This window comes from Diadema setosum, chromosome 8, assembly GCF_964275005.1.
Source record: "Diadema setosum chromosome 8, eeDiaSeto1, whole genome shotgun sequence".
Taxonomy (NCBI): Eukaryota; Metazoa; Echinodermata; class Echinoidea; order Diadematoida; family Diadematidae; genus Diadema; species Diadema setosum.
In genome coordinates, this window is record NC_092692.1 from 29,055,823 (window position 1) to 29,069,213 (window position 13,391).

The following is a 13,391-nucleotide window of genomic DNA, read 5'->3' on the forward strand; positions in this document are numbered from 1 at the left end:
AGAGCCATTCCAGGCCATCTAAACGTGTAGGTGTGAGTGTATGTGTGCTTGTGTGGGACCTCCATGTGGGGAGGTGGGTGTGTTTTTATGCCTCCGCCACGAAGTGGTGCCGGAGGCATTATGTTTTCGGGTTGTCGGTCCGTCCGTCCGTCCGTCCGTCCTTCCGTAATGAATTTTGTGGACAAGGTAACTATCAAAACCTGTTGAGGTATCCTAATGAAACTTGGCATGTTAGGGGGTGAAGTTGTGCCTATCAACTTTTGGGTGCACATGCTCAAGGTCAAAGGTCAAAAGGTCAAGGTCAAATACATAAAATTTCACTATTTCCACCATATCTATTTAATGCCTGAAGATATTTTCTTGAAACTTAGTGTATACATGTATTACCCAATTAAGATTCTCTAGTGAAAGTTTGGGTCATGAGGTCAAAGGTCAAAGGTCAAAAGGTCAGGATCAAATACATAAAACTTCACTATTTCCACCATATCTATTGAATGCCTGAAGATATTTTCTTGAAACTTAGTGCATACATGTATTACCCAATTAAGATTCTCAGGTGAAAGTTTGGGTCATGAGGTCAAAGGTCAAAAGGTCAAGTAAAAATATTAAAACTTCTTTTTTTTCTCCATACCTTGGAAAATTGTTCAAGGTATCTTCATGGAACATAGTATATACATATACTGTACTGGAAGTGATTATCTAGAGAATGTAGGGTTCATGGGGTCAAAGGTCAGGGGTCAAAGGTCAAGTGCAACACTTCAAAATTTTACTATTTCCCTCCTATCATGCAATGCCAGCAGGGTTATTTTTTTTTTACACTTGGTGTATGCATACATGTGTAACGTACCTAATAGAAATTCTCTGGAAAGTTTTTTTTTTTTCTTCTTTTTTTGCCTCAAAGGTCAAAGATCAAGTGCAAGTGCTGAACTAACTTTTTCCTCCATATCTCAGAAGTGGCTCAAGTTATCTTGAAACTTAGTACATATTATGCATATTCTACCTGAAAGTGATTATCTTATGAATTTTAGGGTCAAGGGCCAGATGAAAATGGTAACAATTTACTATTCAATTCAGAAATTGCACTTTTTCTCCACACCTGTACCTTGAAAATTACTCAATGCCTAAATGTATGAATGGGTCAAAGTCGAGTTAAAGTCCTTAAATCCCTAGATACATGCTCTCCTATTCATCCAATTAAACCTAGGTCAAGGAAGGTGAACATTCAACACATTTGTGACAAACTTGTAATTTCAATATTTTGCCAATTTTGTGAAAATGTAATCACACATTGTCCACATGTACTATCTAGACCTATTGGGAAAATCATGCATTATGGCGGAGGCATACCAGTCGCCAAAGCGACATTTCTAGTTGTTTCTTGAACTGGCTCATTTCATTATGTGAAATAGAGCATTCTTAAAGGGATTGTATAGTTTTGGTTGAGACCTAACTTGATGTTTCTAACATTTTTGGTGAGATAATCAGAAAGCTCTTATGAAATATGAAAGAGCATGTGATTCCAAATAGAATTCAATGTTTATTTGATGAATACACATTGGCATTGAAATGGCCGAGATATCCAAAACAGAGCTATCCTAATAAAAGGTGCGATCCAACTTTTATTACGATTACTTTGTTTTACTTTGTTTTTGTCTGTCTCAGCCATTCATCTAATAAACTTTGAATTCCTCTTAGGATGGCATGCTCTGTACTACATGTATTTAATAAGTGATTTCTTGGTATCTCACAAAAAGTTAAAAGCCCAATCCTCATCTCCACCAATTCTGTACTATCCCTGTAAGTGGATGAAGGTTGGCATTACATAACAACAAAGAAAAAACACTGTGCTGAAGGGTTAAAGTTGACACACTTTGACAAATGCTCAGATACACACAAACATTCCCACACACAGGTACGCAAGTGCATTCACGTAAGCTCACACACATACCAAAAACGCACGCATACACACAGATGTAAGCACATGCCTTCTGTTAGGACACGTCTACCATTTGGGTACTCTGCCACCTATAAACTGTACTTTTGAGGTTGAGTAGTTTTAAACCGATCACCAAAATTTGTGTATTCAAAACATTGGATTACCCCATATTTATCTCAAGAAATAACAACCCACTTGTATCTTGCAGTCTACTTGTATATGTGATCCATTCCGCGTTTGGTATAAAAGATGTGAAAAATCACCTTACATGATAAAGATGTTTTCCTACATATCACTGAACATTTCACTTCACAACACCTGACTATAAGGGAGTTCACGGTTAGCGCATGTCTCATTTGACCCCTACACCACAGACTCTCAAACAACATGGACATGTGTTCTGATGAAGAATTCCTTGTTGAACCATGGCATCTTGTATTAAATCAATGCCCACGAAATGCATGGAGAGATTTTGCTAATCAGTGATGTTGATGAACGAATTACTTACACCTGTACGTTCTAATTCAGTCTAAAACACATACATTGTCATGACATAATTCAGATTCCCAGTTGCCCAAGGATTCTATTCATTTTAAAGTCAGTGACAAAAAATTAATACACAGACAGTCTCAATTGACCTTTGTTTTGCACATGCGCAAATCACACCCGTGAACTCCCTTATTAGGAGTGGACATCGACAGTGCAACGGTCACTTGAACAGAATTGTAGCGACATCAATAAGACTCAATAAAAACGTTGTACAGGAGAAGAACTTTTATTCGCTTTGTGCCAAAAATACACTTTGTCAAAACAGTGAATTTCAATATTGTCACACATCCACACACAAACATTCACACACACATCACATCGCATCTTAAATTACACCACTGGCAACTTGGTATTTGTGAAAGAAACGGGTGAATTCTTGGTGGGCTTTGAGCCTTCATGTGTCCACAGTACACACTCTTCTTGTGCTTAATCTCATGTAAATGGAATCAAAGAGTTCATTTCCCCTGAATATCAAGGCAACATTTACAAAGAAGACGTTCAGATACAGACATCATAGTAACGTTGTACGGCAATTTCAGATTTTGTGAAAGACGAAAAGAGATCTATTAATCGATCATTGGCGATTATTGTATGCCTGGAAGAATGGGCAATTTAGGATTGCATGCCGAATTATGCATTGAATCTCACTTCAAAGAACATTACTAATGATGATCTCAGATTAACTGTATACCTTAGATATGTAAATGTTTGTGAGTTTGAGGTCTAAGGGACCATTTGATAAGTCATCACATTCAGAAAGTATTACATGTTGCCATTTCTACAGCAATGGAAGTGAAAATCACTGAAATGACAATGCACATAGCAAATAAATACAATTTCCTCTAACATCTTTTCAAAATGTTCACAACTTAGTGAAATACACAAAACAAAAAACAGAATACACTGGCTGTTTCTAATACTTTAAACACACACATTCATTTATATATCTATATATAATATCAACATTGTTTACAAAATGTCAGTTTGTGGCAACTGTGTTACAGTTAAACTGTGGGACGGATTTAAGAACACTTGTATTGTACATACAAAGGCTCTACATGCATGCATTGCTTCTCATGTGGCATATTCAATATCTATTTTCTTCTTTGTTTAGACACTTCAAAAAAGTTGTCATATCATGCAAGAGCAAAACAGCAAATCTTCAAAACAAGTGATCCTCAAGGTGAAATTCCTCACATTCATTTCAACTCCAATCATCACGTAAAAGTTTGTATATTTACACTCGGTCAATAAATTCATTGGATTTTTATATACTTATGTTTAATTCTGACAGCAAATTTCTCTTTAAATTTCTTCAATATTTGCATATTTGGTATGTCGCAAAAGCAATATAAATATACCCCCAAACAATTCAAGATGTTTGAATGAATACTATCACTGTATCCATGTCAATATATGTTTTCTATGACTGTGCTCATCACAATTTTTCTTAACATGACACAGCAAGCTGTACTGAAACAGTGAGCTTGAACCAGTAGTCTTGCATACACATCATGACACATCAGAGATAAATTGCATCCACATGAAAATGATATATACCCCAATTTCTACTGCACAGATGTACTTCACAAGAATGTTGACATCTCAGCAACCATTTTCAATCATAAAATCATACCTCTACTTGTTTTTGTTTTTCTCTCCCAGTCATGGACCAAACTCTTCACCAGAATGTAGGCATAAAATAAACATCTGCAACTATCTTTTTTTCTGCATTCATGAATATCTGTTGTGTAGAGGGAAGGAAAAAACAATGAAGAGTGCAGCATAGAGGCAATAATATCATCATCACTTTCACTCAATTACTCCTGCTCCAATTAAGGATGGAAAAGAGAGAGTAGTATGAAATTAATTCAAACCATAGGTGAGAACTAAATTTTCACAATTCAGCATAACAGCAACATAACACTGCATGGCTTTCGCCCCATGACTAAAAGAGGAAAACATGTATCTTCTCTCAATGGCCTTTTTGTCAGCACGAAGCAGGGAACAGAAAACCCTGCATGAGTTCATTTAGACCTGCAGGAGTAGGGCCACTCCGGCCAGGGTCCACTTGGCAGCCTTCTCCTTGGATTTGAGGTTGAAGGTCCAGACGAAGGTGGGCCCGCGCTGCTTGGTCTTGTAGACGGGGCACTCGTAGATGTTGCGGGTGTCCTGCTTGTCCACGGGGATGGCGCGGATGAAGATGACGGGCATGGAAGGGGTCAGCTCCTTGAGGCGGGCCTCGTTGATCATGCCGGTCTGCGTGTCCCAGCGGGCCCCCTCCATGAAGAGGCCGTGGACGTAGGAGCCCTCACGCGGCGCGCTGCTGAAGTCCTCCTTGTTCTTCTTGGTCACGTCGCACTGCAGGCACATCTTGTCCAGCGGCCACTCGTTCTTGCGCGCCATCGACTGCATGATGGCAGTGAGGAAGCTCTGCGGGTTGAAGAAGCCGCCCAGCCAGACCACGTTGGGCAGGGCGAAGTCCGCCGTCCACTGCTCCAGCTCCTTGATGCGCATCAGCAGGTCGGTGTACCAGGCACTCAGGCCGTATAGACTGGGGTAGGCACGCTTGACCCACGTCGGCGGGATCTGGTCCAGGAACAACGCGTTGCTCAAGTCTTCCATATCCGGTGTGATGGTGAGTTCACCCTGGTTGGAGAAGACAGAGGAGGTAGGCAGAAGGTAAGTTTCAGCACACTGCTTTGAAGCGGACCACATCTCACTCTTTACTAAGAAGCGAGTAGGCACCGTGGTACAGACAAATAAGCGGATGAAAGTTTTCTCAAAATAACAGCAAAGTGGATCACAAATTTCTTTCAAACTACCCGAGGGAAGCCAACAGGGGTGCATATGGCTCCATGCCTTCATTTAGCCTATGCCTGAAAGCATGTCCATGGTGTCAGAGCATGTTGTATTGTGATATTGTAAAAGTAGAAATGTTTGCGGCAGTAATCTTTTGCACTCAGCCCAGTAAGGTGAATTTCGCATGTTTTTAATTCCATGGAATCAAAGATATAGAATGAAAGTGCCTATACAAGCAAAAATTTTGTGCACTTTGATTTTGCACTAGCTTCATGTTGCGTAAAATGCATAAATATTTCCACTTTTACAGTGAAACTTACAAGCAATTGAGTACTCCTGATCCAAACAGCATTATCATACATAAGCATAATAGGGCATTACAGGCACTTTTGTAGACATCACCACCGACATAAAGATGGACAACCGGCCGAATGGACATTGGCCCTATGAGTAAGTCCTAAGCTCTCACCTTGAGTCCCAAGTCGAGTTCTTTCAGCGATCGTCTGATCTCTGACGTTAGCATGTTCATGCGCTCACACTCCTGGAAGGCGACGACGATGTACGGGGTGCGCTCCTCCACCTTGGCCATGATCTCCATCATGTTGAACTCCTCGGGGAGCTTCTCAACTATCTCATCCAGCAGGCCTTTGATCTGTAAGAGGGGGAAAAGATTGGAGTTGAAAAATTGAATAGAGGCGAGGAATCAACTCCAAAATGTTGACATCTGAGTAAAGCATGAGAGCCAAGCATCAATGAAGCACATCACTCTTGTCTGTAAGTTATTTACTATTCCTGTTAGATCCAGTGGGCATTCAATCACGATAGAAATTAGCACAGATCGGGGGAGATGGTGTGTAGTCATTGAATGGTCTTTAAAGATGATGTGAAAGTAAGGGGAGAAATTAAAGTCATCCCTTGTTGCAAGTTGGCCATGATCAGAAGTTCTAGAAGTATGTCTCTTTTGAAGTGATAATTGCAGGAGGGCAAAATCTTCCTTCTATTTCAAATGGAGAGTCAAGCAACAGTGTTACTAAACTGAGCTATGACTGGTAACCTTGGATCAATTGCTTACTCGACTCAAACCAATCACTATCTGAGCAACTGTCCTAGAAATAAATCAGGCAGATTATCAAAGCTGACTTCAGACAAAATGATTTTCTGCACGTTACTTAATGTCACTGGCATTTGACGCAACCTATATCAGTGTTTTTATCTTAAAGGAGTCAAACACTGACCTTCTCCTCCCTGCTGGAGCCACCGCCGCCTCCGCCGCCGGTGTCCCTGGGCTGCAGCTCCAGCACCGTCTTGAAGAGGTTGTCCGACTCGGTGGTGAGGAAGCCGATCTCAGCATTGGGATGCAGCCCGTAGAGGTAGGGGCTCTCCGGTGGCAGGATCTCATCGATGTACTGGTGGTAGCCCTTGTAGTCAGAGTTGGGCGGGACGGGGAAGCCGGGTGCCAGGTACAGCTCGCCATCCAGCTATACACCACGACGAGTGAGGAGAAAAATGGGGAAGGAAGAGGTTTACTTTCATATGTCAACAGAAATGTGGGAACTACTGCCAGGGTAGACTTTACATTATATAGAGTGTGATGTCATTATAGCCATTCATTGCCATGGAAATTGGTTCTTATCAATGTCACCTGACCCAAGCGTTTATGTGCGCACCTGGTTCTAACCCTAGCTATAACAAAAGACTGTGACATGATCACTTCAGTACTCTATTGGCTGGCTTTACAGAAACATGTTCTCTGCTCAATCTGAAAGTGAAAAGAGCAGGTGGAGAATTACTGAGTAAGAGTTTACTTTTCACCCGAGTTTGAAATGTGATAAAGGGCATCACACACAAGCCACAAACTTGAGCAGCTTTGGTTAATACATAATATGTAAGCACTTTCCAGAAATAGATTTGTTTAAACTTCCCTGAAATAAATTTGTACACACTTTCTTGAAATAAATTTGCAACACAGACACCAGGCTACCCACTGCAAAGAGATAGAGATGATCCTTCTTATCTTGGTAATGTCTAAGTTGGTTCTGAGCAGCCTAGAAAATACACACCCACTGACCACTGGTCATAGATTAGGAGGAGGGGTAGGGGTCTGGGGCACTAGACTGACCATTTCAGGGGCCATGTACTCCTCCAGATAGGTGCGGCACAGTCTCCTGTCCCAGTCATCGGTGATGTGGCCGCCGTACATGATCTCACCAAACAGGTATCGCAAATCTTGCCACGGCACCTGTTGTATTTGAAAGACAAAAAGAGGTAAAACAGTGGCATTTTGTATGTATTAAAATAATTTGAATATTATTGAATATGCACACAGAATCAGCCTTAAGAAATGATAAGACCATATCACAATGACAGCAAGACAGAATGCTGCTGGAAGCATATTCCTAAAAGCCTTTTATGGGTAAACAGAGGTAGCATAATTGTATAATGCTTTCCCAAATTCTGGGAAATGTGTTGAATCCAGCCAAACAATTTGTAAATGAAGAAGCAATAAGTATCTCTTGTTGTAATCACTTCACTTTAGATATCACAACATAATTCCTGCCTCAAGAGTGGGCATCAGGTGTATTTGACAACTAACATCCTGTTGGTGTACAAGATACGCACTGTTATGACCATCCCTTTATCTTTCTAGCAGTCATACCTTGGCATTGGCCTCTAGGTAGTTGTAGAGCACATTGACTGAGATGGTGAGGTCTCCCGTGTTGAAGGGGTAGGAGCGGTTCCAGCCCTGCGGGCCGAACTTCTGCCGCTCCGAGACGACGGCGTGGAAGTAGCAGAGGGAGAAGAGGATGACCTTGAACTCGGCCTCGCGGGCGCACATCTCCAGCGTGTCCTGGTTGAAGTTGTACAGTGCCTTGTGCAGGTTGGCGAACATGCCCGTCGGCGGCTCGTTGGTGATCTTGATGGAGGACTCGAGGATGCCCTGTGGGATGATGTGGCTCTCGGGCGTGGCCGCCGGCTCGGCGCTCATGTAGACGCGGTAGTTCTCGTGGGAGCCCAGGCTGTACTGTTCCAGCTTCTTCTCTAGGGTGCTCAGCCACTTGGCCACTAAGTGAATGTTCTATGGGAGGACAGAGAGAAATCATGCACATTGATCGATGGATGCGGAAACCACTGAATTCAAACATACACAAGTTCATGCTGAGCATATGGAGCATATTGTCATCCCAGAACTTGTAGTAATACTTACATTTGGTTGGAAACAAATGTGACTTCATAATGTTCATCTCATCATGATGTTAAAGTATTTCCACAAAAAGAGATTTAGATTATAGGCAATCAGACAGCCCTTGTAAACATGCAAAGATTCATTAAAATCATCCAAACAGAGAATAACAGCACAGACTTAGCACAAGGGCTTCCTCAAACACACTGCCTTTTGAATCTAAGCTAAAACGACACCACTCTTAGAGCTTTCCCATTGAGACTGGTCCCAGACCCAGACATTGTGAAGAGCTTAGAGGGTCTGAAACTGACTCTACTGCCAACAGCGACGAGCCCCACTCACCTGCAGGATGACCCAGTGGCCCTCCTTGGCAGCCAGGTCCATGCTCTGCTCGGCCACAATCTCCTGGCCCTGGCCCAGGGACACGTTGTGGAAGTTGTTGTTGTCGAAGGTGAAGCCCAGCTTCTTGCCCAGGGCCTCCACATCCTTCAGCGGGTCGACGCCCGGTGACAGGATGAAGAAGACGGGCGTGGCCGGCCCGGTCTCCTCGTAGGACTTGGCAAACTCCACCTGGCGCCCCTCGACATACTTGGAGCCCAGCTTCTCCTCGATGAAGTTTCTGGAGGATGAAAGTGGACAACATGGCATAAGGCATCATTTCAGGCATCCTGAGTCACTATCTTTATCATCATCATCATCATTATCATCATCATCATCATCATCATCATCATCATCATCATCATCATCATCATCATCTTCATCATCATTATTACCTTGGTTGGGGTGATGATCAGCATAATCATTACCACTCATCATCATCGCTATCTTGGTGGTTATGATCGATATCTCAACTTTCATTATTTTGGTGGTTATGATTGTCATTAGAATAATAATCATCATCAACAATCAACACCACTTTCACATTATTATCAACATTCATTCAGCAGCTGCCGATACCATCTCCAACAGGAGAGCATAAAGAGAATAGAAAGGCCATGCTCACCTGACAGCATAGCTCATACGGTCGGCACGCAGGGCTCGCATCATGCAAAGCTTCTGGAGAGCCGACTTGTTCTTCCACTCCTGGGGGAACTTCTCCTTCTCCGGGCACTCGCTCTCCACAAACTTCTTCCATCGCTTGGCGGAGCCCTCGATGTCGCGGTCCAGGTTGCGGAAGTCCTCCATGGACGACAGGGACTGCATGGTGAGAGAGAGAGAGAGAGACCCAGATTTTATGTGCACTGAAATTCCATGCATCATTGAAACAAGCCAATATGCAGGGCTCGACACTAACGGTGGCCCGGTGGCCCGGGGCCACCAAAAATGAAAGTCGGGCCACCAAATTTTTTTGAAAAGTGTCATTTATTTATGTTAGGATGTTGCAACCCATGTGCCTGTCAATGAATATTTATACTTAGTCTTACCATTCAGCAGTTAAAGGAAAAGGACTGAATGAGTGCCTGAGAGTGAGTGTTGCGAGTTTGTTAAGGTTTATTTATGAGTAGATATGTCCAGCTTCCAATTCTGACTCTGATAAAACTTCAATATTAGACTCATCAAAAAAAAAAGCTGGAATTTTAATGTTTTTCATTGTTTTTTGGGGGGCCATCAAATTTTTCTCTCGGGCCACCAAAAACTTGAAATTGATGATTTTGGTGGCCCCATCGGGCCACCAAATAAAAAAGTTAGTGTGGAGCCCTGCAATATGGACAGTGGTACTATGAATGGTAACACCTTTTCATTGCGAAGGGCATCATTACAAAATTGATACCATACAAGTATTTACTCAAGTTCAACTGCATCAAGAGACCACGTCTTCTGGGCTCTGTTCCAAGCAAGTATTAGCATGACAAGCTGAAGCCAACTGGGATAAAAATGCCTTGCATCAGCCAAATGACTTTGGACATTCCAGCAGTAGACATGGACCTTGACTAAGCTGCTGATAAACTTGCTTAGTGTCTTTGCAGAATCTACACCAAGTGCACTCCATCAATTTATTTAGTTGGACTTTCACTTGAAAAAGGAGAGTGCTTTCTTTACTCTTCCTGAACCCAGGGAGAAAATGAGAGTCAAAAATCTGGAAAAAACAAAAACAAAAAGGGGGGATGAGGGGCAAAGAAGAAAAGAGATGGAAAAGCAGCAGAAAAGTCTCCATTCATTACCTTGATGGCGCCCCAGGCGTTGTTGGATAAGAAGTCCACAGGGCTGGTGACACCGACCTGTGTCGGGAAACGCAGCAAGAAGTCCAGCTCGGTCTGGGCGATCTCCTTCTTCATCAGGAGCACCTAGCATAGGGAGGAGAAAATAATGGTAACACTGGTCACTCTAGGGGTCAATTCAACTGATAATAAAACTGTGGCGATCTCTTAGAAGGCAGATATTTTCTAGTCAGTAAAATAGAGAATCGAATTTCTCATGAAATAAAGACCAAACTTCTCATGAAATGAAAATCAAACTTCCAATAAAATAAAAATCAAACTTCTTAAGAAATAAAGACCAAGCTTCTCCTGAAAATTGTGGGTTGTTTGGGTTGACTCTTGTTAGAGTAGACCATTGTTAGCTTTGGTCATCATCTGCTGCTTACTTGGTATTTGTGGGCACTCTTGTAACAAGATATCTGCTTCACGAAAACTAGCCCCTTGCACTTAAATTTGTCTCGTCAACATTACCTTGTACATAATCCCATCTTGTGATCGCTTGACACTGATGTTTGCTTGAATCAATTTTACTGTTAACTTCAAACTCTACAGGAGCCACCATGATGAAACCGGTAGTTTTTAAGGAATGCTTCAAATGTTTTGTTTTTGTTTTTGTTTTGTTTTGTTTCTTTTTAATACTGGATAACGATTGCACTGTCCATACCTGGAATGCCACCTGGGAGGTGAAGATGAGCTTGTCCACCTCAAAGAGACCCCTGGTGGTGTAGACGAAGACAGAGTAGGTGATGCAGTCAATCAGGTTCAGCACTCGCTCCTTGACGTCCTCCGAGGCCTCTGCCCTGGCAATGGCCTGGGAGAAGACTGTGTTGAAGGCCTGGATGATGAACAGACATATTTAATGTCAGCACGGTTATCACACTCTGCCGAGAGACAACTTTCAAAAGTCTGACTCAACTCCACACAGACAAAGCTATCCTGTTGGCAACATTTTTTGCAGTTTTTTTGTCATCCCCAGATTGACATCTGCATACCAAATTTTGAGTGTGAAGAGGGGACTCTAGCCTTGCATAATTATGTACGGCAGCACAGCACAGTATCAGCACTCTCATTTGCAGAATATAAAGTGAAAACATAACTGGTCTGATAACAAGAGAATCATGCAGGCTTTTTAAAGGTAGCCCCATACAATTAGTGGTAATATGTGTTGCACAGATTTGTCCCATCGAATTGATTTGTGGATTTTGGTTTGTTTTTTGTTTTTTTATTAGACCCCCCTGAAATACAGTGAAATGGCAGATTAAGACTGCTACAGCAACACAACTGTGATATATACAGATAATAATACATATACTTGTACCAAAGAAACAAACACCCCAGCAGATGACCACATCATTCTCTATCAATCAACCAAATCTTCATACCCCAACCTTCCTACCTATGATATAATTATTCAGAAATCCAACAATACTGATATCTACTCATGCTACGCATCAGGATTCAGCTATTAGGAATCTCCATGGTCAATTACGCTTAGCATATGCCAGAAAGAGTCCGGCGTCTTACAGACACTCACCTTCAGAGAGAACTGATAGATCTTGTTGATCTTGTTCAGATCGTTGAGGATGAAGTAGAGGAGGGAGGCGCGGGCGGCGGCGGGGCGGTAGAGCTCGCGGGCCTCGTTGATCTTGACCTCTGTGACCTTGGCCTCCTCCACCTTGACGGAGATGTCGGCTGCCGTCCGCTTGGTGGTCTCCAGGTTCTCCACGAGGGCAGTATCACCGAGGAAGTTGCCCTCGGCCGAGGAGAGACGGGACAGCAGGTTGTCCTCCAGCTCCTTGAGGATGATCTTGAAGTCGTTCTGCTGCTTGGTCAGGTCAGACTGAGAAAGGGGGCATAGGTCAAGGGCAAGTGTCATCGTCCGGATCCGAGAGACATCGGAAAAATGGTATTTTGAAATATATTGCTCACACTGTGATATCAGCATCTCGTAATGACTGTTTAATTAGGTAACATAAATATACTTCATTTCACGCTATCTGACAAAGACCTCATGAATAAATCAGGCAGCACACAAGCTATAATTCCTTTTTGTCAACAGAATGTCCTTTTCTTGATCTCTTTCCCTTTTTTTATTTCTTATCATGCAGTGATTTAGAGGACAGATAAAACGATCTCAAAAGAATTCTACACAAATAGAAGAGAGAAGCTAATTTGCTCCTGAAGGTAACAAGCAGGCCTGGCATTACTAAAAACTGATTTTAGGCCACCAACTTTTCAAAAAGGTTATCTTTTGGTGGCCCAATCGAACAGCTGAGTTTCAAAATAATTACGTTTCCTTCTATTTCAGGCCACCAAAACGTAAAATTGAAAGATTTTGGTGGCCCAAGTGGGCCACAGCCACCTAAGAAAAAAATTTAGTGTCAAGCCCTGTATTACGTATGCTAAAAGAAAAGTCATCGAACACTCAGATAAGAGTAATTGATGGCCAGTACAGGGGGATAAAAAGAGATACAAGTAGAGATCTATGTATGAGTGTACCTTGAGCTTCTCCAAGTCAGGTCTTTCCTGGGCCACCACACTTGCCAGTAGCTGGTCTTCCAGGCCGTCCCTGGTGACGGTGAAGTTGATGAGGGTGGTCTGGGCCTGCATCTCGGGCTTGTAGTGGGGGTTCGCCAGCTTGGTGTGCAGGATCAGGCGGAACTCCGGGTTGTATTCAACCTCCTTGTCGCCAATCTTGATGTACCTGTTTGTTGCCAAGGCAAGC

At 42.5% G+C, this 13,391-nt stretch overlaps 1 protein-coding gene across 1 annotated transcript in view; it reads right to left on the bottom strand.

The window, feature by feature from the left end:
• Positions 1–2,692: 2,692 nt before the first annotated feature.
• The window catches only part of LOC140231451 (dynein beta chain, ciliary), a 60,990-nt gene continuing 50,291 nt past the window's right edge, over positions 2,693–13,391 (bottom strand). Inside the window, exons 56-66 of the mRNA XM_072311580.1 lie at positions 13,166–13,370; positions 12,201–12,506; positions 11,331–11,501; positions 10,631–10,753; positions 9,472–9,665; positions 8,811–9,087; positions 7,944–8,363; positions 7,407–7,526; positions 6,523–6,765; positions 5,757–5,939; positions 2,693–5,134 (exon numbers count right to left, since the gene is read on the bottom strand). Of these exons, the coding sequence (XP_072167681.1) occupies positions 4,517–5,134; positions 5,757–5,939; positions 6,523–6,765; positions 7,407–7,526; positions 7,944–8,363; positions 8,811–9,087; positions 9,472–9,665; positions 10,631–10,753; positions 11,331–11,501; positions 12,201–12,506; positions 13,166–13,370 (2,860 nt within the window). The 3' untranslated portion in view covers positions 2,693–4,516. The remainder of the gene's footprint in view (positions 5,135–5,756; positions 5,940–6,522; positions 6,766–7,406; positions 7,527–7,943; positions 8,364–8,810; positions 9,088–9,471; positions 9,666–10,630; positions 10,754–11,330; positions 11,502–12,200; positions 12,507–13,165; positions 13,371–13,391) is intronic.